This window comes from Leucopleurus acutus (assembly GCF_964270905.1).
Source record: "Leucopleurus acutus genome assembly, chromosome: 12".
In the NCBI taxonomy this organism is placed as follows: domain Eukaryota; kingdom Metazoa; phylum Chordata; class Mammalia; order Artiodactyla; family Delphinidae; genus Leucopleurus; species Leucopleurus acutus.
The window spans coordinates 61748775-61772116 of record NC_139154.1 but is presented as its reverse complement, the minus strand read 5'-3'; the positions used below and the strand labels follow the sequence as shown (position 1 = coordinate 61772116).

At 39.6% G+C, this 23342-nt stretch overlaps 1 protein-coding gene across 1 annotated transcript in view; it reads right to left on the bottom strand.

Annotated features, from left to right (window-relative positions):
• Positions 1 to 2532: 2532 nt before the first annotated feature.
• MTA3 (metastasis associated 1 family member 3) overlaps positions 2533 to 23342 on the bottom strand; it is a 127756-nt gene continuing 106946 nt past the window's right edge. Inside the window, exons 9-13 of the mRNA XM_082851646.1 lie at positions 14611 to 14685; positions 12666 to 12724; positions 6718 to 6839; positions 4571 to 4722; positions 2533 to 2860 (exon numbers count right to left, since the gene is read on the bottom strand). Coding sequence (XP_082707772.1) covers positions 2615 to 2860; positions 4571 to 4722; positions 6718 to 6839; positions 12666 to 12724; positions 14611 to 14685 — 654 coding nt within the window. The 3' untranslated portion in view covers positions 2533 to 2614. The remainder of the gene's footprint in view (positions 2861 to 4570; positions 4723 to 6717; positions 6840 to 12665; positions 12725 to 14610; positions 14686 to 23342) is intronic.

Here is a 23342-nt window from a genome sequence, read left to right as displayed (position 1 = left end):
TCCCAGTTTCCCTTCCCAAAGATATTACTTCTTACATTTTCCTGCGATGCTTCATGGACATGCAAACAAAGATTCCCCTGCTCACTACACTGTATTCCTTAACACCGGTTTCTTAGTGAAAATAAAGGCCAGAGAGCACTGCTGTAACAAATTTAAAAACAAAAAAAAACTTCCTCTAAACAAGGATTAACTTGTAAGTCGAGATCTGAAAGTTATGACTCTGCTCTCCCCCATGTAACTGAGAATTCATCTCCTCAGTTCCCCACTCCTTCACTCTTCTGTAGTCTGATACCCCATCAACTCTGGCTGTGATACTGGCTGTGGTGTTGCTGCCAAGGCCAGGAGCCATGGAAGGGGTCAACTTCTATACTTCTTATAAGAGGAAGATTCTCAAGTTCACAGGCAAAACTAGTTTCCTTTTCCAATATTATAGAGAATTATTCTAAATGCATTAATTGGAGCTCTTGATCCATCAATATCTTTAGAATTACAAACTTTCACCTGATCTGAAAGTCATTCACCATCACGGAGGTTGTTAACTTTTTGGGGGAGGGACAGGGTCACCACTGCCTTTGAGAAACCAAGGAAAGCTTACCAAAAAAACCAAAAAAGCAAATACAGCTTTAACCTCCCCCTGGACCATAAACATGGTTGCATACAGACATCGGGTTATTAACACCTAATCTTGCTAACAAGCCAAGATCAAGGAATCTGCTAAAGAGGTTGTGACAAGGTACAAATATAAGAAGGGAGAAGATAATGCAAGAAGCACTTAGATGCTAGGCAAAGAGTTCATTAGCTGCTTGCTGGGTGGGGGGACTGGGACTGAGTAGGTGGCTGCTGAAACTTTATAGTTTTAAATTTCCAGGTAAAATTATTCTGAGAATCTGATTCTATGTGTAACTTGACCAATGAAGCTAAATACAAAATAAAATATGCTCCTTGACTCTCATCACAACAAAGGAGTCTGTTCTTTTATTACCATTATTATTATAGATATATGTTTGTAGAAATAAAATACAGGTCATTTAATCTCGACTCTTCTATAGTAGCATGGCCTTTTAACTGAGAAAAATTAAAATAAGGTGACACAAAAACATACTTCATTGAAGAATCATCAAAATAAAGACGATGTGCAAATTAACTGAGAAATTAACAGAAGCTTAATGAGAAACAGAAGCTTCCTCAGAAGCCAATTTAGTTGGTGATAATTTCTTTTCCACTCATAGCAACAAAGATGATCCTGGAGCCTGGCCAATTTTAATGGAAGAATTTCATTCACTTTCTTTCTCATGTGTTTTTTATTTTTTATATTTAATAAATTATATATAAACGTATATGTTTTAAATCAGCTAAGCCGTATATTCATGGACATAAATATTTTCTAGTTCCTTAAAATGGTAAGAAAGTGATAACATAAATCCATGAACTCAGAAATGCTAGCACAAAACCTCAATATACATGCCTAAGTTCTCACATATACATGAGTTTCATGTAGCTAAGTTTCCCCTCCATGGGACGCAGAGATTACTTCCAATTTCTACTCACTTTACAAAGCACTTTTCTTCTTCTTATAAAGCTTTTACCTGTAAGTTTTAAAGCCTTTCAACTGTTCTGTTGAAAATTATCTTTAGGAACAAAAAACACTTTTCAATCATCACTCCTTTTACAGATACCCTCTTTAAATCAAAATGGAACATCTCATAATAAGAAATTTCTTATCTCACAGATAGAGTTATCTACTGAATGTCTTTAAGATTTCCTACCTGTTAAGCCAGACAGCAAGTTTTCTCATCCCATAGGGAAAAAAAGTTTCATGGCTCTAACATGCTAAACAGGAATGTAACTAAAAGTAGCAAGACTTAGAATCAGAGTTCACACACAAATTATGGACACATTTAGGGGTACATGGTAATAACAGAACAACCTGCAATTCATCGGTACATATAACCTTTGTTCTAACAACAACAAAAAAACATAAGCAAGACTGAATGTGTTGATAATGAGTAATACAGTCATGTAAATGTTATGTAGTAATGTATATGGTATATGATTATGAAATGGAAACCAAACTGGACAAATAGAAAGAATGCTCAACCACAAATTCAGACACTAGCTTGTAAAAATTAAATGTGTTTTTCAGAAAATTCACCCAAAAAACTTTAAAATTCATTTATAATTTGCTAAATCTTCTAATTTGTTATGAAACACTGTGAATTTCCAGAATATTGTATGATAATTGTAAAAGGTTTGTGGGAAATTGAGAAGTTTACAAAGACATACAATTTCTCATTAGTGTAAATTGGCAAATTTTATTCTACCTTATAGGTAAAAATCCCTCTTCGATAAGGGCTTTCAGGTAATTCCATCACAAAACCCCACTGGATAGGATCACCTCCCACCAATCTTTTGCTGAGCACTGCTTTCTCATAAAGACTGCAGAAGTTTCAATGTTTTCAGGTTGGCATTATACAAATGGCAGCAGACAAAACAATGTTAAAAAAAAATAAACCAAATAAAAGGCTGTACACAAGAACTTATGTTTATTGCAAACAAAAACAAAAAGAGAGAGAGAGGGAAAGAGAGGAAATGGTCAGAAGCACAACATATAAGGTTAAGAATTTAAAAGCATCTTACATTCTGCCCTAATGGCAGCATAATTAATAGGAACAAACGGCCGTCTTGCTGCCTGCCGCAGCCGGAGGGTATTTTTGCAGACCTGACGAGCAAATTTTGTGAAATATGTAGTGTGAAGGAAGAAAGCTTGACGGGTCTTCACTGCAGACTTTGGGCTCCCAGTGTTTCGGACCGGCATCCCCTGCATGGCCTGGCGAGACATGTGACTTCGAACTCGAGGGTCCTATAAAATCAGACACCAACAAACATGTAAAGAACAGAACTTGTCAAAATATAATACTCCTCCCGGAGATGGAAACAACCTAAGTGTCCATCGTCGGATGAATGGATAAAGAAGATGTGGCACATATATACAATGGAATATTACTCAGCCATAAAAAGAAACGAAATTTGTGATGAGGTGGATAGACCTAGAGTCTGTCATACAGAGTGAAATAAGTCAGAAAGAGAAAGACAAATACCATATGCTAACACATATATATGGAATTTAAGAAAAAAAAATGTCATGAAGAACCTAGGGGTAAGACAAGAATAAAGACACAGACCTACTAGAGAATGGACTTGAGGATACGGGGAGGGGTAAGGGTAAGCTGTGACAAAGCGAGAGAGAGGCATGGACATATATACACTACCAAACGTAAGGTAGATAGCTAGTGGGAAGCAGCCACATAGCACAGGGAGATCAGCTCCGTGCTTTGTGACCACCTAGGGGGGTGGGATAGGGAGGGTGGGAGGGAGGGAGACGCAAGAAGGAAGAGATATGGGAACATATGTATATGTATAACTGATTCACTTTGTTATAAAGCAGAAACTAACACATGATTGTAAAGCAATTATACTCCAATAAAGATGTAAAACAAAAAAAAGAATATATTTTTAGGGAAGCATAAAAAAAAAAACTCCTTGCATCCTGTTCAAAGAAAAGCGCAGTTTTTAAGTCTTTCACTGAAGAATCTATAACTTATTACGGGGGAGAGAATTTAAAAGTATGTACTTTGGGGGCTTCCCTGGTGGCGCAGTGGTTGGGAGTCCGCCTGCCGATGCAGGGGACGCGGGTTCGTGCCCCGGTCCGGGGGGATCCCGCGTGCCACGGAGCGGCTGGGCCCGTGAGCCATGGCCGCTGGGCCTGCGCGTCCGGAGCCTGTGCTTCGCAATGGGAGAGGCCACGGCAGTGAGAGGCCCACATACCGCAAAAAAAAAAAAAAAAAAAAGTATGTACTTTGGAGTAGGAGGTGGGGAGTAGAGAAGGAAACTGGGTGGAAGTAAGGGTGTCTGTGATCCTATATATTTTTTCTCCTAAATTGACCTTAACAATCCAAAATCACATTCACAACAGTAAAAAATTGCCAGAGGAGAGACTATTTTTTAAAAAAAAAATATCGAAGGGGGTCCTTACATCTTGCTAGCTCTCAAAAAGAACAACCTCCCTCTGGTAGACATAGGTGCTTGATACCTGACATCTATGAGAATTTTACCAAAATCATATTTTAACTGTTGTTCACCTCAAGATTGAACCCATGCCTTCTTGTCCCTCCTACGATAGCCCAGGGACAGAAAGAATGCTCAGTCTGTATTTATTACTTTATGCAATAAAACACATTTTCAACAGTACCGAAAGGTTGCAAACTGTTTCCAAAAAAGCCATTAAAACCAGTATTTAATTTGTAAGCTCTCTACTCATGCTAACACCTCCCACACACATTGTTCTTCTTTTGAGTAATCTCTCAAGACCGATACTTTGAATACCTGAAAAAATTGGATTTGTCCCTGCCCCTATCTCCATACCCACCCTCAACGTTTCAGTACTACATTTAGCTATAATAGCTTTGTTTGTTTTTAACTTATCCTATACTGTACTTCTGTTTCCAAGGAATGATCCAGGCGCTGAAAAACACTACATTTCTCAACACTAAAAAGACTGTTGCTTGTGTACCTCTGTAGCTGGGCTGGGAGGTAACTTCTCCTCTTCCGACTGGGTGGGCATTTTTAGGCCTCCGTATTTTTTCCAATAGAGCCAACAGGTTGCACATAACCTACACTGCATATTAGGTGGGCCCCAAGAATACCACTGATGAGACTGTGTAGCTAAAGACGGAGGAAAAATAAGAAAAAACAAAGAATGCGACATAACTTGTAATATCAATACACATATGGTCAAATATTTAAAAAATATTCCAAAGCCATCTTTAGTTTACAATGTTATTTTTCTTCTTCCAGTTTACCCGACAAACAGGAAAGTCTAATACACATATGTATTTTTCAAGTGAGAATTCATTAAACCATTTATTTCTATAGATATCAAGTGCCTATGGCCCTTACTAAGAGGGGCCATTAGGTGAAGAGCCCTGTATTATACATTGTGCTGCTGAAGGAGTTTTTGTTGGTTCATTAAAAACATTTTGTACAATATTAAATATTAAAAATATTGTGTAAATTTCTGGAAATAAGTTATCAGAAAGGTATCATTAAACTAAATCCAGGTTTTCAAACCTGTGGTTCAGAAACTACCTCAGGGTTTAAAGTGCTTAGAGGGACCCCTCAGATAAAGGTAGAAGTCTGACAGAAACAGGTATCTGTTTTCCATTCCTTTATTTTAATCAATAGATAAAGTAATTATTTTACTCTTTCTCTCTTTAAAAACAGAACCCTTTTCCAGACTGTAAGTCCCTGTCAACTGAGCATGCGTAGCCAAGATCACGGCATGCTTCAGACCTGAGAGCTCGACTGATTCATTCCTGAGCTAAACACTACACACCTGTGTTGTTTTGCTCTGAAGTTTAAAATACTGCCAGATAACATTTAAAGTATTCGCACAATGGATCTGAAGTTTAAGACAGAAAACACTGATGATGAACACTAAGTTAATAAGGTACATAAAATTATGATTCTGTAAGTTTGCCTAGGAATATCCTTCCCTTGATCTGTAAGTTACCCTTATCAGGTCAAAACATTCAAACAGCACATCAGGGTGTCAACTAACACTTCATAAACCAATGTCAAAAAGAGAAGATACAGTGATCGTTACAGTCTAACTCTCTCTTAGTTTGTTGAAAATGATAACTGTGAACCCATCATGTATTGTTTTGGGAGGACTCCTTGCAAATAGCAGCCTAAAAACCTTTCCTCTTGTAATTTAAAAACAAATAGTAAAATAAGTTGATTTTTTTTAAAACATAAATTTTAAGAATCCTAAACATTAGGCATGGGCCTATTTTGGATTCTGAACATAAAAATTCACTCATATTTAAATATTTATTTTCACCGAAATTAATCATGACATGTCATTTTAGTATGTCAACAAATGCCTTTCTCTTTATATAATTAACTCAAATTCAATGAAAGTGACAAATAGAAAACACCAAATTCTATCTTTCTATAAAGATAAAACTTATATGTATATTATAGTAAGATACATTTTATAATAGATTATTTAATATATGGACCTAAAATTAAAATTGCTTATTTGTCACACACACATAAAAATGGTGAAATAATTATTTAAAGGGATATGTGAGACTACATATAACATGAAAGGGGTTTGTAAGGCAAAAATAAGACACATTAAGCCACTACCACTTGTCTGCAGGATTCTTCTTATTTTCATTTAAATATAAATGAAGTTCAAAATCTAATTGCCAACTCAAAAACAGTTACGCAATCCATGTAAAATTTTGACCAAAAGAATCTAATTTTCAGGCTTCCCTGGCGGCACAGTGGTTAAGAATCCACCTGTCAATGCAGGGGACACGGATTCGAGCCCTGGTCCGGGAAGATCCCACATGCCGCAGAGCAACTAAGCCCCATGCGCCACAACTACTGAGCTTAGCACACAGCTTAGCACACACTGCTCAACAAACCCAGGACACCACAGAAGCAAATCAAAGGAAACCCAATACCTAAACTCAGTGTCCAGGTGGAAGGTAAGGATGGGCACCTGTCCACTCTGAGGCTACATTATTCTGCCCTCTGCGCAGTGCTGACCTCTCGCACCTCCTGCCCGGCAGTGCCAGCACAATTCCCTGCCCTTCACCCACAACAGGCATCAGAGGAGCTGGGGAAGCCCTACTGGAGAAAACTTACCATAGCAGCTCTCACAGGCTCGCCCTAGGAGAGGGTTCTGTGGCTGGAATGCGGATCCCACGGCTCCATTCACAGCACCAGGTTTGCCATTGCTGGTGGATATTTGGTTGGGATTTGGTTTGCTGCTTTCAATGAAATATAAAGTGAAGTGATAAAAATGACTTGCATAACAAGGTAAAAGGCTCTACATTTCATTATTGATTTACCTTAACTACACATAAATAAACATTTGAATGTTTGGTGAAGAAGAAATAAACTGGTAAAAGTAAGGTGTTAAAATGAACCCAAACCACTTATCTTTACAAACCAACGTCATGTAAAACCTAATCTCTTGGGCTTCCCTGGTGGCGCAGTGGTTGAGAGTCCGCCTGCTGATGCAGGGGACACGGGTTCGTGCCCGGGTTTCGGGAAGATCCCACATGCTGTGGAGCGGCTGGGCCCGTGAGCCATGGCCACTGAGCCTGCGCGTCCGGAGCCTGTGCTCCGCAACAGGAGAGGCCACAGCAGTGAGAGGCCCGCGTACCGAAAAAAAAAAAAAAACAATCTCTTAAGCCTGACACTCACAAAATAAATACACCGTATCTCTTCTCCACCCAAACACAATTTCCTTAGGACACCCTCTGATAAATTTGAAAGATACAACTTATTAAACTTTATCACCTATCATAAATCCTCCTGAGAATATAATTTTTGGATTAAATAATTGAGCCAAGAGTAGTGTGCTGTGTTTAGAGAAAACCACTGTCCCATTCCTGCTGCTGGTGTGACAGCTGCTGACTCCACGCATTGGCTCTCAAGGGAACTACACGAAAGCCACATGCCCAACAGGGACACTGTGGATATCAGCAAGGCATATCTCAAGAGGTAAAAGTTAGCATTTCAGGAGATTGTGACCACCCGTGATTTCTATCATGTTTGAATATTTATGACGAAGATTAAGTAGCACTTGAAATTAGAAAAACCAATAAATGTATTTGAGGCATTTCTTTTTAAGAGGAAAAAGTTATATCTATCAGATTTCCAGAGGCCGTAATTCCTCATAAACATGTAACCCAGATTGTCTTGGTATTTACTGAGCAAACATGGCTCACTTTTTCCCATCTGGGGTAGCCTAACTCCCCTGCTTATCAGCCATGCCTAAGAATACTGTACAGGTGTACATAGTGTGTCCTCAATACACTCATAATTCATTTAACATATATTTATTCAGCGCCCAGTAAACAAAAGTGCCAACAGCAAGGAGCCTGCATTCCAGAGGAGCTTTCATGTCTATTTGCCGGGCAAAAAATACGCAAAGTAAATTAGCAAATTATTTGTTAGTAATGAATGCTGAATGACTAAATGCAGACCATACTCTATCTTCCTGTGGCTTGTGAAGTAATGAGAGTTCACAACTATTAAGACACCTGGAGTTTCAGCACAGAGTAGGCTTGTGAGTTTCCTTTTTGCTGTTTCTCATTCCCACACTTACATTTACCAGTGAAAGCCTAATATGTAAACTTGGCCTGATGACAAATTAAGATTTCTTTCTGGGCCTCCCTGGTGGTGCAGTGGTTAAGAATCCACCTGCCAATGCAGGGGACACGGGTTTGATCCCTGGTCCGGGAAGATTCCACATGCCGCGGAGCAGCTAAGCCCGTGCGCCACAACTACCGAGCCTGCGCTCTAGAGCTCACGAGCCACAACTATTGAGCCCGCATGCCACAACTACTGAGCCCGCATGCCACAACTACTGAAGCCCACACGCCTAGAGCCCATGCTTCGCAACAAGAGAAGCCAACGCAATGAGAAGCCCGTGCACCACAACGAAGATTAGCCCCCACTTGCCACAACTAGAGAAAGCCCGTGTGCAGCAACAAAGACCCAACACAGCCAAAAATGATAAAAATAAATAAATTTTTTAAAAAAATAAGATTTCTTTATGGCACTGTTACTATAATTCTTAGCTGACGCCCCATCACCACCCCAGAAGAAATCATTTAACCTCTGTGTGCACTGAGGGCCCTATTCTATAAACAGGGCTATTATTTACACTTCAAATCTGTTCCAGCAATGTATTTTGAAGACAAATTGGTTTCAAAGACACATTTTAAACCAGACAGAACGTATTTCTCCTCTTACAGTTTTCAGTTGGAAAAGTACAAAATTAAAAGTGGTGATTCAGAATGACTAAGATTTCCAAGGGTATGTAAAAATATTTCTGATTTTTAAAATCTACTATACATAGAAAGAAGTGGTAGCCCCTTGAAGTCAAATGGCTGATAATGTCAGAAGGCTTTCTCCAAATAGGAACATTTCTGACATTTTACACAGGGCAAAATATATGTGTTAAGAGACCTAATACAAATTTACAGTTGAGCGGCCTGAAAAAAGAATGAGAGTAAACACAACTTCAGTTGTTCAACTGAATCTAGAATGTTATTTGACTGAATAAACCACTGACCTTAATTCTAATAATCACAAAAGGAAAATGAGTGTGCAAAGATGGAATATAGACAGGTGAACCAATTAAAACATGTTTTGCAAAACCAAGTACCTACAGGTTACTTCTCGGGGGACAAATGTTTAATGTCAATGCGACCATTTGAATAAAGACAAACATTTTTTTTTAAAGTTTTTAAAGCTGCATTATATGAAACTGCCCTTCCTTTATCTAATGCCCAAACCTTTCCTCCCCTCATCTATACTCCAGATTGCAGCCCTCCTGCCCTCTTGAGAACTTTGTACACTTGATTCTTTCCTGGACCCTCCTCATTACCATGGAAACAGATTTCTCCATTTCTCCATATTTAAAAAACTCCCCCATTACTCTATCCAAACTCACCCCTCAATGCCAAGAACTCTCTCGACTGCCTTTTCCAGCCAGTTTTCCTGAGAGCTGCTAATCTTCACTGTCTGCAGCCCTTAGCACTCTATTAAAGATTACCATCGACCTCCCTGTTGCTAAATTCCCTGGCTATTTTTCATTAGCATTTGACACCGTTAACCTCTTTCCCTCCTTGAAAGACACTCCTCTCTCAGGTTGTGTGATAACGCACTCACCTGGCTATCCTTTTTCAGCTATCATACTCTGATATATTGAACAGATTTCCTCAAGTTTGGTCCAAGGCCCTTTTTTCTTATTACTCTAAGAAATCTCATGCATAGTTTCAAGCACAATATTATCTGCTGATGAAGCTCACATATGGACCTCTAGCCCAGAACTTTCTCCTGAGTTTAAGACCAATATATCTGACAGCATATTCAACACCTCTTTTTGGAGAAAACAAACTCAAAATGACCCAACCTGGTTCTCTGCCGCAGTTTCTCATCATGGTGAACAGCACAGCAATTCACCTAGTTAATTGAGCTAGCCAGAAACCTGGGACTCAGCTTGACATCTCCCCTCTATCTCTCCATACAAGTCAATCACCTCTAAGTAGCATACCATTTCCAGGCCACAGCTCCAGGTCAAGCTACTATCATCTTTCTTCTCCAAGAACTTTCATAATTGGTGTTCTTACATCCACTCCCGTTTCCCCATACCATTTTCCAAAATGTAGCCAGTAATCTTAAAGTACGTAGAAATTTAATCATGATACTTACTTGTTTACAATCCAATTCCACTGTTTATCAGATGGCTAACTCCTGGCCCTTGCCTACCGTATTGGCCTCCCATGGCTCACCACTCTCTTCATACCTGCCACACTGCCTTTCTCTCACCTCCGTAACTCTGTTCTGCCCCTTCCCATCTCACAATCCCATTGGCCTGGAAAGCCTCCATCACCTGAATGATCCCTCCTCTACAGTTCACTCAAACTCACCTCCACAAGGAATCTTTCCTGATAGCATCACCTGAGTGTGGTCCCCAGAACAAACTGTCACACCATCTCTTCATCACCAGAGTACTCAACACACTGGGTGACTAGCTGTTGGGCATCTGTCTCCCCCACAATAGAATGTAGGCTCCAGAAGACAATGTGTCTTCTTAACTGATCTACCTCTAGTAGTGAACAGAGTGCTTTGCATATATATAGGAGACTGCCAGTCTCAAAAGAATGACAGTATAAAATAATTCTTGGGGATTCTCTGGTGGTCCAGTGGTTAGGACTCTGTGCTTTCACTGCCATGGACCTGGATTTGATCCCTGGTCAGGGAACTAAGATCCCACAAGCCATGTAGCACAGCATCCCCTCCCCCAAAGAACTTAATCTATTATTTGTTTTAAAATAATATTTCAGAGTTAATTGGGAAATTCTTCAAAGAACTCAGATTCTTATCCAACTCAACAGTACAGATTCATAACAGAATTTATTATGAATAATAAATTCATAATAAATAGAATTCATATATTCTATTTATATACATGATTTATATAACATTTTTTAAAAGTATGATTAGAAACTCTGTCTTGATCTTCAAAAGTCATTCACTTGGATCAGGGATTGGCAGAGTATATGTTTTAAGCTTTGTGGGTATTATAATTTCTGTCGCAACCATTGAGCGCTGTCATTGTAGCACAAAAGCAGACAGAGACAATACATAAATGAATGAACATGGCTGTATTCCATAACACTTTATTTACAAAAACCGGTGGCAGGTCAGATTTGGCCCACATACTGGTCTTTGACTTAGATCAAGGCTTAGATCAAGACTCCAAAGTCAATGTAAAACAGAATAGCAACAATTATCTGGGTTATTTGCTGAAAACTGGCTTAATGTACTTTTCCTTTGATGTGACAGCACTGCAAAGTATAAGAAAGCTGGTATGCTTGTTTTTGAAAATCTAAGACACATGAATCACAGCAGTGTTTTCTTTGAGGAGTTGTTCTTTTATAGATTAGTCAAATAAAACATATAATTTTCTAAAATATTAGAAACCACTCTGCAGGAAGGACATTACAGCTCTGAATAAAAATTATGGACCCTGTAAATTACATGTTATCTATCTTGAGATAAAAGATTCATAAGAAATATAACAATTCAGTGTCTATGAGGCCTCCTGTATATAAAAATATATCAAAATTCAGTAAACAAAAGGGGAGGTATAAAACAACTGTACTGAGCTCAAAGAGTGAAAAAGCTCGAATCAGTACACAGAACGCTGTAGTAAATTTCATTTTAATCCCCAAAGAACGTAGGATAGCACTATATACATGGTGCTCAGTAAATTTTCCTGAACAAATGAACTGTCAAACTCATGACCTCAAAAAAAGATAATTCATTTAAAATGTAGCAAATGAAAAGAAAATTGGCATTCATTTTGATATGACAATGATTTCTAAACCAAAAGGACAATAATGATAGAATGCTAGGCATCTGAAACAACTGAAACCTATTCATTATTTATCCAATGATTTACAAAGTTTGGTTCTAATTACGTCCCCTAACCCTTTCCCCAAGCAAACAATGTAAAATTCTCAACCAAATAAATGACATACCTCAAAAGGGCAACACACATTACCCAAACAAAATACATTAAACAATACAGAAGTTTCAAAAGTTGCTAGCTTTCTGAAACACATTTGCTTCAAATAATATTTTCATAGGTTAGTTTTCTAACACTTTCCCTGAAGCTTTTTATTAATTTAAATTTTTTTTTTTTTTGCCACGCTGTGTAGCATGTGGGATCTTAATTCCCGACTAGGGATTGAACATGCACCCCCGTGCAGTGGAAGCGTGGAGTGTTAACCACTGGACCACCAGGGAAATCCTCCCTGAAGCTTTGATGGCATGTTTCCTCTGGTCCTTTTGTTAGCTGACTTGGGGTTTCCCCCACCAGCCATTTTTCTTTCTAAAAAAGGTCATTTAAGTGGCACTAAAATGGAAAGCAAACAGTGCTTTGTAGTGGAAGAAAATAAGATACATAAAGAAATTCAAATTTGGCTGAAACTGACCAAAATGTACATATTTTGTTTTGAAGAGCATTAATACCATGGCAAATATTTTAATAGATTTCCATTACTTACTAAGTTGGGATATACACTTGTTTCAGCTTACTCTCAGCTTCTGCTGCTTTTAGACGTTTCTAATTCAAAAGATAGATAAAATATTTTACACATGATGTCGAATAATTAGTACCACTTCATCTGCCTTAAAAAATTCACAAGAAAATAAAACATTAAAGTACACTTCAAAAATTGCCTTTTTAAGATGAGCTTTTCTTTCATGCATGTAAACTGCAATGGTCTGTAAGAAAAAAATCACTAGATTCTGAGGTACAGAACTACAAGTATTAAAAACATTTTAGACACAAATTTTAAAAGTAAAGCAATGAACAACTGTTTCCTATTCCTCCATGAGTAGATAAACAGGACTTATAAGTAACCATTTTTACTTTTCACAGTTTCTATTTATTTCTTTTTTGCCTTTCTCAGAGGGAAAAAAAAATACATAACCTTTGCTTTTAGAAAATTATTCAGAGATGATTAGTTTCCAAAGTCCATGAAAGAGAAGGAGACAGTAACTAATCTAAGTCCAATTAAATAAGCATGTACCCTCAAATGTTGGGAGACATGCAGTAAACTTTAAAGCTTGGCTGAACTCATGTCAGATTTTTAGGAACCAATTAGGAGCCAAATGCAGGGAAAGGAATGGGGAAAAGATTATAAAATCACATCCAGAGAGTGATCAACACAATAATAAATGCAAATAGGGAAGGAAAATAATGTATGGTAGATACTCAAAATGAAGACAAATCAGAATATAAGACAACCCTCCATTTGCTCAATGAGAAGAAAACAAAAACATTTAAGGAGACAACTTAAAACTTTTAAAGAAGGAGTCCAAATTTTGGGAAATAATTTTTATCCAAATACTTTCAACCATCCTTGATGCCATCATCGCCACCATCTATCTTTAGGGAGTCTTTTCACTTTGAATAACACAGGTTTTCCAGAGTACATGGTCTTCATGCTACCTAAGTTGTTTGAAGTAAGTATTTGGGGTGGGGGGTGGTGGTGGTGGGGGAACAACTTTATTAGGAAAGCCAACAGGCGAGAAGATGGCAGACTAATGTCCTAAAGAACCATCTTGCCTGGATTTGGATGCTAGTTTGAAATGAGCACTTTCTGAATTATATATGATGTGATGCTGGGAATTTTTCAACAAGCCATGGGTATGTATTCACTATTCACAACCTCAACAACTCACTATGGTAATTTTTAAAGTGATCTTTAAATTGTATTTTTATAGCATCTAACACTTGCCACTGGGTGATCATATACTTAGGAAAAATAATGTCTGTGTTAAATATACTTGCCCCTTTACCAGTTCTGACATGTTAACTAGAAGAATATAATATACTGACTGAGGTCACTTGAGGAAAATGTACCTTTCCCCCAAAAGTAGTATTACTCAAAACGGGTAACTGATTACCTCAATTTGGGACATTTGGGGAGAATTTACAAAATAAGTGATTCCCTGCTTTTAGAGATAATTTTGGAAAAAAAAGTTGCGTGCTTTTGTACGAAGTATCAAACTAGTAAAGACTAACTACTACAGTTAAGGTCAAAGACCTTTGTGGGGTATACCCTATACTGTGGGGTATAACCACAAAAATGTCTAGGAGGGTTCAGAAGATCTTTTACATAGTTTAAGTCATTCCTGTCAACTATACTCACAAAGAGATGAAGCACCAGGCACCTACAAGGAAAATAATACCTCTCTATTGGTATCTTTCCCTGCTGTCTGTCCAAAATATTTATCATAATGGAATCTGAAGTAAAGAAAATATCGAGACTAAAATCTTAAAATAATATGTTAAAGATATGAAATCATGTACTTTAAAATGGTCTAGAAAAGATAAAGCAAACAAAACAAATTTAAAACTAAGCATATTGCTAAGAAATACTAATGTATAAATAGAAAGTTCATTTTAATGCAATTGTATTGGTAGCAATATGAAAAAATTACCTGCTGCACATATCTGTCAGTAGTTTTCCACATGTAATAATATTCAATGATGCTAGTCAATGATTTCCAAGGGAGCTGAAAAAAAATTTAACATGATAATGAAAACAAGCTACTGTAGAAACTCTTTTCCTTTAAAACCACTTCTTAAAAATAAGGAGGTAATAATCCACATGGAAGATGCATTCTAGAAGAAATGTTTGAAAAACTGAAATTAATTCTGAGCAAAAGGGTCCCCAAACAAGTTCTATTCAGCTAGAGACGCACATTCCATTTCTCAACTCCCATTCTGTTAAAAATTATAAACCTTACGACTGAAAATATTTCATGACTTACTCAGTTTTTCTCGGGCTATAGGTGGGGTGGAAGTACAATTTTTAGAAATGATATTTTAAAGAATCTGGACTGAGTTCTTCAACTTCCAAAGATGCCACCTACAACTGGGGGTCATTGGTCTCTGGTATAATATTTCTCATCCTTTCCAAAACTGCTCTATTCTGATCTATTTTGCTGTAAATAAAATGAAAACCTAAATCTCTGAAAAAGAACATAGCCAAGTGTGGTACATATTAGGAAAATAGGAAGCTTGTCTGCTATGTTCCATAATTATTCAAAATGGCCAAATGAGCCTTTACTTATGAGACCCACAATGAAAGAATATATTTAATATGTCCCTCTGTAAAGGGAGATCTGTTAGTCTTCCAAGATGCAAATCAGGGCAGATCAAACAAAATGACTGATAACATTCGATTTTTAGCTGTCGTGGCAGATTTTACTGATAGATGACTCAGCACCCTCTGACTCCCAGCTTGCCCTAATGCACCACTGGGTTTGGAGTTAAAATAGTTCTTCCCAGACCCCAGCGCAGCTAGGGGTCTGTTTATGACCCACATGTACAACAACCATGCAATTCCTGTCATCTTCACATTTAACTCACCTGTTTGGTCTGAAGAGAAAAATAAATGGAGTTTAGAAAAAGGACGTTATTTTAAAACTTAACTGGGTGGCAACTTCAACAAATGTGGTCTCCTTACAGGAACAGATCGGCACAGCTGGCATTTGGATTGCAGTTAAAGCAAACATAATTTCCTCCCATTTAACAAGCAATCTAATGGAGCTGAAAGTGTCTGAGGGATGGCGTTAAGGAGCCAACTACAGCAACACCTCACAGGACAGCTGAGGCATAGTCTCCCAGGGTTTTAAGCAAGCCAAAACCTCTTATCCCCTTAATTATTCTTCTTCTGCGAAATAGGCCCGGGCATGCAATTTACCTGGAAGCCTGAGAAAAGAAAACCAAGTGACCCTGTAACCTGAGCTTCCTCACGAGCCAGAGTTTATCCAAGCCATAAAGTCCTAATCAGCTGGACTCAGCACCAGCACACTCTCATCAGGGAGTAGTGTAGCTCACACTCCTGAGGTAGTATCCTTTCTCCCTCAACCCTCACTCAGCTTTCATGGGAGTTCCAACACGTCAACTGAAGAGGAAAAAATCCGAATGTGGCAGATGGCTCCGCATGATGTAGGGGCACCGACTGGAATTATACTGCTGCAGCATTTCAGCCCCAGGCAGGAGTGACTGTGAAGCCCAGTGAAGAAGGGAGATCCTTTTGGAGGGCAGAACATTAGAGTGGACATCTGGTTTTCTACTTTGAGTTGCAAGAGAGATGGCCAGAGGTACTAATCCATACCCATCCATGGACAATGGTTATTTACTTGTCACAATGATCAGGGACTTGAAAGGAATGAGATTAGAGGACTGGTAACAATGATGCTTATACAAGAGGTTTGTGGGTCAGACATCTGAGGGTGGGCCTGGCTGTGAGGATATCTGAGCCCCCATGGTCACAAAGGCTCCTCTGCAAAGGAGGTTTTTCACTCGTCTGCTGGATAAGATGATCCCTATGGCTATAAGCCAGCCTCTTTCCCTAGCCACCCAATGACTGCTCAAAGGACACGTAAACAAAATGGACACACCTGTGGATGCCACCACAGGGATGTCCTCTCACCCATTCTGATCTGATTACTCCAACTGTATAATCTGCAAGGAACAGAGTACACTGGGCCTCCAACATGGCACCATTCCTGGTAACATGTCAGTTAGATTAGACTCTCAGCAGTTACCTGTTTTCATTGAATGGACAATTATTCTAGATATGATTTGCCTTTTCTGTGCTATTGACTAGCAATAGCACACACAAACTTATGAATGACTTACTCCCACAGAACACTTCTTGTAACCCAGGGCCCACAACCTGCAAGAATGAAGGTTTGGGTCACCCCACCAGACTAAGAACTCGGTCATCTAAGATATGGAGGGGAGAAGTGTGTGTGTGTGTGTGTGTGTGTGTGTGTGTGTGTGTGTGTGTGTGTGTGTGTGTGTGTGTGTGTGTGTGTGTGTGTGTGTGTGCGCGCGCGCGTGTGCGCTGTTCTATCCTGAATGACAATGAAGGAATCAGGAAGAACGGAATACTAACGAAGCTATCTGTGTTTTCTTCCTTGCTCAGTGTAATTATTTTCCTTCTGCACCCAATTCCCTTTCTATTTTTTATATAAGGTCTGTTGGTGGTGGTGTTTTTACCTTTATAATTTAATGCAGAAGTTACAAGCTATAAAGACAGGGTTGTGGCTAAAACCAGAAGAGGAATAAACAGCAACCAGAGATGGATGCTGTGACGTTAAATTTAAGCCTCCCCATTTAAGGAAATAGTACCATATTTTCTAATGATTCAGGGATAATTACTATTGTTTTAAAGTTGATGTCTGGAAAGGAAGCATGTAGAGACGGCAAGGATGGATGTTAAGTAGTCAAAGAAGTGGGTGGTGGCATAAACTGTACACCCATTTCCAAACTACTTCCAGCTTACCTTCCTTGAAGCTCTAAATACATTTTCCCCAGATACTCTTGAACAAGGATGCAGACATACAGGCCAGGTTTAGCCAAGCTGACAAATGTGAATGACATTTAGGTACAGGAGTTAGCAACATCAGAATAAGGCTGCATGCAGGGAGACTGGATAGTTCGGCAAGAACAATGGCTGGGATACCACGTTCTTCTGGGGCATGTGTGTTGACTTTTCTGCCACCCATGTTTGACACCATGGATTCCAAGCAGCAGAGGGCATGGGTCTTTCCACTGTTTCTGGAAGTGCAGCATCCAAACCTGGTTCTCTAGTCTTCCCAGAGATTTTATGAGAACCTAATATCCTATATGCCTTTCGGTTTAAATTATAGTGAAATCTGTACTTACCAACTAAGAACCCTGACTAATATAACCAAAGTATCTATCCTTTATTCTAAACTAGGTGAGGTTGAGTTTCTCTCACTTATAATCAAAAGTACTCTAATACAAAAATTGGTAAAAAGTGAAGCGTTCTAAGAATAGACCCTAGATACGTGGCACTTACTGACAGAGTCAAGGTAGAACAGAATCATGCAAGATTGCTGAGTAGAGGTAGCAGATGTTGTAGTGGGGCTCCTGCTAGAGCACTGCCATTGTGGGGTTAGATACTGCTCTTGGCTTCACAAGTCCTGTCTGTGAAGCATCGAAACGTGGATCCCTGGCTAATGTCTGTTAGCCTTCTGACAGCCTTTAATAAATTTCTGTCTCCTCATAATAGCTCACTCAAATGGATTCTGTCGTCTCTAATTATGACTTGCTCAGTATCCTTTCCAACTTCCCTCTAGTTCACTTGCTTATGCTACAAAGGCCAGAAATCCAACGTTATATTTCCAAGACCCCCTTGGATTTATCTCTGTCAATCAGATGTATGTGTATAAGACAAATTCAGAAGTGAATTAAGCAGGCATAGAGTGGACGGTGCACAAGGGATCCATTTTGCTGCAGCAGAAGTAGGAGGCACAAAATTGTTCTAGAGCCAATGATGCTGCTAGAGGTTTCCTGATCTCAAGATCACGGCTAAAGTAGTGTGATCCTGGCCCAGAAGTTAACCCAGCAGCTTCTCAATTTCCATATGGGGCAGAGGTTAAGAGCTCACTTGTGGAACCATTTCTGTGGGACTGTTCTGAGGTCCAGCTTGAGCCTACTTCTCCAACCCTATCAATGATTTTAAGCATCTAATTTCTAAAGTTAAATCCCATTCTGTTTAAAACAGCTCCAATATTTTGTCATCTGCAACTGAAGTCTAAATGATACAACAGCCAGGAAATACCCTTTGCTAAAGGAGTTTCTATGGCAAAGGACTCACTCCACTGTATGAAGAGGGAAGGACTTTGCTGTTTTGCACTTCGAATTTTTCAGGTTCCTCTGCATATTTCAGGTCCTGTTTAGGATGTAGAAATCCACAAGAGAATGTCATCCCCACTCCAAAGATGAGGAAAGAAACACATAATTTATAAAACCACACCAACTCTTCAGTCCATCAGAGAGCTAAGTTTACCAGACAATCAACTGAACTAAATTCCCAAGTCACTCCAAGGACAGACAGGACTCTAAGTATTTTTACTTTGGCAGAGCATAAAAGAAACAGGTGATGAACAACAAAAAAGTTACCAGATTATTAAAGGTCAACAGTGGGCTAGGACAACTGTTTAGCATCTGTGGAAGCTCTAGACACGAGCGGAATCCAAACACATTTGCCAGAGATCTCTATCAGGTGTCCATCAGAAAGAACTGAGCCAGTGGAGGAGACCTGAGAAATCCATAGGTGGGGGTGGAAATTTGAATGTACACAAAGAAATGAAGAGGGGCAGAAATGGTAAATTTTTAAAAAATAAGTAACAATAAGTAAATAAACATGGGGGGGATTAAACTTTTTAAAAGATCACTGATTGCCTAAAGCAAGAAACATTAATAATGCACTGTGGGGCTTAGAACATGTACAGAAATAAAATGTATGACGACAAAAGCACAAGAATGGGAAGGAAGAACTAGAAGTGTACTGTTTCATGGTTCTTATAATCTATGTGATCTAAGCAGAATTTGATTGAAGGTAAACTGTGGTACATTAAAGATATATATTGTAAACCACTAAACAAAAGTTTAGTTAGTAAGCCACCAGGAGAGATGAAATGAGCGTCATAAAAAATTAATCAAGAAAGGGGGTGGGGGGCTTCCCTGGTGGTGCAGTGGTTGAGAGTCTGCCTGCCGATGCAGGTGACACAGGTGTGTGCCCCCGGTCCGGGAAGATCCCACATGCCGCGGAGTGGCTGCGCCCATGAGCCATGGCCGCTGCGCCTGCGCGTCTGGAGCCTGTGCTCCGCAACGGGAGAGGCCACAACAGTGAGAGGCCCGCGTACTGCAAAAAAAAAAAAAAAGGGAAAAAAAAGAAAGGGGGAAGAGGGGCTTCCCTGGTGACGCAGTGGTTAAGAATCCACCTGCCAAGGCAGGGGACACAAGTTTGAGCCCTGGTCCAGGAAGATCCCACATGCCGCGGAGCAACTAAACCCGTGTGCCACAACTATTGAGCCTGCGCTCTAGAGCCTGCAAGCCACAACTACTGAGCCCGCCTGCCACAACTACTGAGTCCACGTGCCACAACTACTGAAGCCCGTATACCTAGAGCCCATGCTCCGCAACGAGAAGCCACCACAATGAGAAGCCCGCGCACCGCAACAAAGAGTAGCCCCTGTGCAGCAATGAAGACCCAATGCAGCCAAAAAAATAAAATAAATAAATTCTTAAAAAAAGTGTGGGGGGAGGTATAAAGGACAATGGGACAAATGGAAAACTCAGGGTAAAATGATAGATTTAAACTGATAATTATATTATTAATAATTATATTAAAGGCAAGTGGTCTAAACACTCTAAGTAAAAGGCAGAGATTGTTAGATTGGTTGGGGGTGAAAAGAAAATTCAACTGTATTCTGTTTACAAAAAGCCCACTTTGGAAATAAATAAAAGTAAAAGGATGGAAACAAAATATATCATGTAAACCATAAATCCAGAGTGGTTATATTAATAGGAGAAAAATTAGACTTTGTCACAAGGTATATTACCCATGGATAAAGAAGCATGATGTAAAGATTAAAAGGTCGAATCATCACAAGAATATAACAATCCTAAATATGTATGTGTCCACCAACAGAGATTCAATATATTTAAAGCAAAAACCTAATACAATTGAAAAGAAAAATAGAAAAATCTACAATTACAAGCTAGAGACTTTTAATACTGCTCTCTCAACAAGTAACACAACAAGTGGGCAGAAAATCAGTAAGGCTCCAGAAGACTTGAACAACATTATCAATAAACTTGACCCAAGTAGCATTTATAGAATATTATACCTAACAGCAAAATAACTGTTCTTTTCAAGAGCACATGGTGCATTCACCAAACCAAACCATATACTACAGTAGAATCAATCAAGTCTTCAAAATGTAAAATTTATGTGTGTGTGTGTGTGTGTGTGTGTATTTAACAAAGTATGCTTTTTGAACACAACAGAATTAAACCAGAATTCATAACCAAAAAATATATGGGGAAAAAACCCTACAAATATGTGGAACTTACTTCTAAATAATCCAAGGATCAAAACGGAAACCATAAGGAAAAATCAAGGAAGGAAAATGAACACACAACTTATCAACCTTGGTAAGAAGATGAAGCTAAATAAAGCAGTGCACAGAGGGCATCGACACACCCCCTTTCCTCCATCAGATGTTCAGCAGAAAGAATTGGGACAGGGCAAGAAACCTGCCCCTTGGTGGTGGTGTGGGTGTGCACAACGGTGACCTGCTGCCACTGGGGACCAGGCCAGAAAACCGCTTCCCAGATCCCTCTCTTAGATCCTTCTCTCATACAAAGCAAAAGTGTCTGCCACTGGAGACGGACTAGAAACCATCCCACCCCCAAGTCCCAGGCAAAGTGCGGTGGCCAGTGGAGGGGGACAGGAAATTTGCTCACATCCAAAAAGCCCTGCTAATAAAAGGCTACCCAAAGCAGAGCCCAGTTGCCACAAGGGAGCTGGGGGAAGAACAGAACTGCTGTGGGAGCTCCACCGCTGAGACTCAGGCACACAAAGCCTACCAAAGTCTGGGGCAGGAACAGGACAACTAAGAAACTCCCTGTGCCCTCACCGTGGACTTGCAACACGATACTACCACAGGGGGAAGGGCAAAATGTGGAGACAGGCTCTGCAGTGCAAGGCCTGCTAAGGATGGGACAGGAACACAAGAAAAAGACCCTTCTGCTTTTCAGGCCCTACATTAAGCATAGGTAAGACTATGAAGTCTGTGGATGTTCAGTTCACCTCCTATTCATCCCACCAGCGAGGGAGGGACCCGCCCCTCAAGACAGTGGAAGGTGCTCAGACATACGACACATGACACTGGAGACAAACTAGATGAGACTGACAGCGGTTTATTAGTCACTTATACTCACGGTCTGGGGGAAGAGGACACTACACACCATGTAGGGCCACACAGGGGTTGTACCTGGGAATAGTGAGCCCAGTAGGGGCTGTGGAAGTGTGGCTTTGCATAACAAGAGGGTGCGGTATGCCCTGGTTCCGGAAGAAGGTTCCCACAGGAGGATGTGATTGGCTTGTGAGAATAATTCTGCCTGCTGGCAAGGGAAGTGAAACCCATTAGGTTCAAGGCTGGGTGGGGGTGTAGGTGAATTAGCCAGGCAGGAAAGAATTTTGCATCTCCGGCAAAAATGGGGAGATTCAGTTAAGCTTTGGGGGCCCTGTGAGGCTCAAAGATATAAAGGTCGTCCATGAACTATTAAGCCTTCCAGTACAGTGGCACACTGAAGGTAACCAGAACAACAATGAGATCCCAACCTGGCCAACTAGAGACTGTGTTAATATACTAAAGGATCTAGTTGAAAAGGCAGACAGTGCACATGAATAGATGGGAAATTTATACAGAGATAAAAAGCATAAAAATAAAATATGACTGTTAGGAAAATATATCATATTTGAAGAATTCCTTTAACAAGCTTATTGGTATACTGGACATAGCCAAGAAAAGAGTTAGTGCACTAGAAGACAGATCAATACCAATTATACAAACTAACACATAAACAACAAATCTCAGCTCTGGGAGACTCAGTGAACTACAAGCAGAATAATTATAAAGAAAAGCCTGCCAGGGCTTTTGGTTTACTACTACAGGTTCATACTGTAGTAGTAAAACAAAAGTAAAGAGAAAATCTTGAGCACAAAGAAAAAGAAACATTTACATACATAGGAACTTCTCATCAGAAACTACGCAAGCCAGATAGAGAGACATCTTTAGAATACTCAAAGAGGAAAAAAATTTTTAGTGAATTCTATAAAGAATGAAATCTCTCTTCAAAGGGGACAGTAAAGTTTTTCGGACAAGGCAGAAGTCATTCTCAGTCAAAAGTTGAATTCATTGTCAGCCAAGAGTATTAACAATAAATGGTTACATGAGAAGCAAAGTTTCAAATTAATGATCTAAGCTCCAACCTTAAAAAAATACTAGGAAAAGATAAAAGCACAGAAGCTCAGAGCAAGCTGAAGGAAAGAAATAATAAACATAAAAGCAGAAATCAATGGAATAGAAAACAGAAAAATCAATCAAATCAAAAACTGGTTCTTGGGATTTCCCTGGTGGCGTAGTGGTTAAGAATCCGCTTGCCAACGCAGGGGACACAGGTTCGATCCCTGGTCCGGGAAGGTCTCACATGCCGTGGAGCAACTAGGCCTGTGCGCCACAACTACTGAGCATGTGTGCAACAACTACTGAAGCCCACGCGCCTAGAGCCCGCCCTCCGCAACAAGAGAAGCCCCCGCTCACCACAACTAGAG